General features: G+C 31.6%; 1 protein-coding gene across 2 annotated transcripts in view; it reads right to left on the bottom strand.

The window, feature by feature from the left end:
• Nucleotides 1-2,909, bottom strand: part of BIRC6 (baculoviral IAP repeat containing 6) — a 215,943-nt gene that overhangs the window by 160,983 nt on the left and 52,051 nt on the right. Inside the window, exon 10 of one of the 2 annotated variants that reach the window (XM_010829827.1) lies at nucleotides 442-471. In XM_010829827.1, the coding sequence (XP_010828129.1) occupies nucleotides 442-471 (30 nt within the window). Of the gene's footprint in view, nucleotides 1-441; nucleotides 472-628; nucleotides 2,738-2,909 lie in introns of those variants that run through there. The other variant, XM_010829820.1, reaches the window with a different exon arrangement.

Below are 2,909 nucleotides of genomic sequence, written 5' to 3'. Positions count from 1 at the left end.
TCTTCTCATTTCATATAATGTCACTATTGTCATCCAGAACAATATCCATGTCTCACTAAACAGAAAAAACTTAGTTACAAACTTCACAATTTAATTGTACTAGTAAGTTGTTTATTTAACCACTCATTTGACTATATTTGTGTGCAGTCTTTATATTGCCATGCAATAATTACATATATTACTCTATGAATTCACTCATTTAGACATGAGGTTGAAAGCTGACAATGAGATTTTTATAACATGTAATAATACACTGTAACTAAACTGTAACTTACTTGATAAGTTATGATAGAAAATTGCCAAGAAAAAGCTATTTTAGTCTGTGCACATTTTAAAAGAAAATAAATTAACCATTAGTTACATATATTAACCACAGTTAAGACAATATTCAAAGCAAAGGTCATGTGAGATGAGAATATCCATTAAAAAAGAAAATGTAACAGGTAACATTACTACTCTGCTGCTTCTCAACTATTTAATCAATGTCTAGGACTCTACATTCCCCTTATAAGATTGGCAAAGCACAGTGACAACTGTCAATACTACAGTTAAGGAAAACTGTGATCTTTACTTGCCTCAGAAGTTCTCAAACCAACTGGACCACAAAATAAATTTTTATAAAACATACCTACAAATATCCTGCAGCATAATGTTCTTCAGATAATCATGTTGGGAAACCCTTCTCTACCCTGCTTACTGAGCTGCTGTCAGTCCCACAGTTCAACCAGCCAACTTCCAGGGGTTTAAATTATGCATATTCCTGAACCACCAAATTTCAATTTGAATTGTTCTTCAATCTCTTGCCAAACACTCTTCCCACTCTACAAAAGAAGGTGTACTCCTTAATTCTGATACGTGGACCAAAGACCAAACTTGTCTTTCCTGTATCATCTAGATACTTTCAAAAATCCTTAACTTTCAACTAAAAAACACATAAAAGTCTCTTAAGTTTCCATTTACACTTTTGAAATTAAGAAATACAACCTATAATTCTTCAGATCATATCATTCAAATTGATGGGATGAGCTTAGAGCTAGGAAATGTAAGTTGTGAAACAGCATCTATTACTTAATTTTACATACTTCAAGAAGACAATACATTTCCCATTTAATATCACAAGCCTTCATAAATTCACCAATAGTCTCTCAATATAAAATTAGTTTAAAAGGTTATACATATTTTACTATAAATGAATGAACCACTTACAAATCCTCAAAGCAAGTAAAAATTCTACACTGGAAGGATTTTTTTTTTCTCATACCATAGCTACCTAGTTTCAATACTATAAAAGGACACCACTCCCAACCTTAAATGAGGTATCATAGAAAAGAGTCAACAAAAACATACAGTAATATTCTAGGTACCAGGAAGTGAAGAGGACGACAGAATCTAAAGGAAGTGTGAAAGATCAAACTGGCAGATGAAAAATATAAAGGTAAAAAAGGGATAAGGAAACAGATCAAGATGCAACAATTACAATTACAAAAATACCTACTGAGATCCTTAGATCAAGAGGAAAGAGTTAAGCAACAGCATACAAAGGAAAGATTAGAATAAAAAAATTTAAGGGCAGAAAAAAGAACATTTAGTTTAAACATTTCACTTTACATAGGAAAAACCAAAACCCAGAGAGTTTAAGTGACTTGACAAGACCAAAGACATTTCATAAGAGTTCAAGCTCTAACCAGATCTCCAGATAAGGAATGAGTATTCTTGTCAGATGTTTAAAACTGCAACAGTAGCCCTTTCTTGGGCCAAGGGGTAACAAACTGGAAAAAGAGCATACTTCATCAGACTACATTTTTAAATGCAATCAATTATTCTTCCCAGACCTAATTACACATTTGTGTTATTATTCAGGGCAGTTTCCTACTTTTATTAATTTTTTCATTCTAAGAACTACCTTAAAAGATAAATGAGGGTGAATCTAAAAATCAGTGCAGTATTTTGTTTGGTGGCTTTAAAAAAAAAATTTACAACAAATTAGAATTGAGAGCATCTGCTACACTATACTAACTTTTGACATATAACTTTTAACAACCAAACTATCTAAAACCAAGTTTCCTCTAAAGAGATTTCATAAGTTATGTATGTCCTTATTTCATGACATTGACATTAGAATACAGCTAGAATTTCATAATGGTCACTTCTTTAAAATAGTGGCTGCTGCCCAAGTACTCTGCTTCACAAATTTTAATCTTAGTTACCAAATTATATATAAGAGATTTAAATATCACTATTTTATACACTAGAAAATGCAATCGGACTATAATAAATGACAGAGTTAGGATTTGAATTCTGATACAATAAAACTATTTTGAGATGCCTTGCCTATAACTACATTAATATGAAGCCTTTTATACCCCTTTGCCCTAATATTTCATAAAGTTTTCTTTTAGAAATAAGAAATCACTAATAATTATTATTGATTTAAACATTATATTTATTTAACAACACAATACAGTATACAAATAAACTGAACATATTGGGAAGAGTTTAATGTCACTGACTTATATAACAGAGATTTAGTAAGATTCATTTTTAATTCCTTTGGTGCAAATAAGTACTATTTAAATTTTTAGTATGAAACTACATATACATTACTAATTCAAAATCTGATACATAATTGAGTTTTCTTTGTATATAAATGAAAATTTAGATTTTGTACTCAAAATATAGAATTATTTGGTATTTAGCTCTACCTAGAAACTAGATAGAAACTATATCAGAGAAGGCAATGGCACCCCACTCCAGTACTCTTGCCTGGAAAATGCCATGGACGGAGGAGCCTGGTAGGCTGCAGTCCGTGGGGTCGCTAAGAGTCAGACACGACTGAGAGACTTCACTTTCACTTTTCACTTTCATGCACTGGAGAAGGAAATGGCAACCCACTCCAGTGTTCTTGCTGT

The sequence above is a fragment of the Bison bison genome, unplaced genomic scaffold (assembly GCF_000754665.1).
Source record: "Bison bison bison isolate TAMUID 2011002044 unplaced genomic scaffold, Bison_UMD1.0 scf7180017864508, whole genome shotgun sequence".
Classification (NCBI taxonomy): Eukaryota; Metazoa; Chordata; class Mammalia; order Artiodactyla; family Bovidae; genus Bison; species Bison bison.
This window is presented reverse-complemented; position numbering and strand designations above follow the sequence as displayed.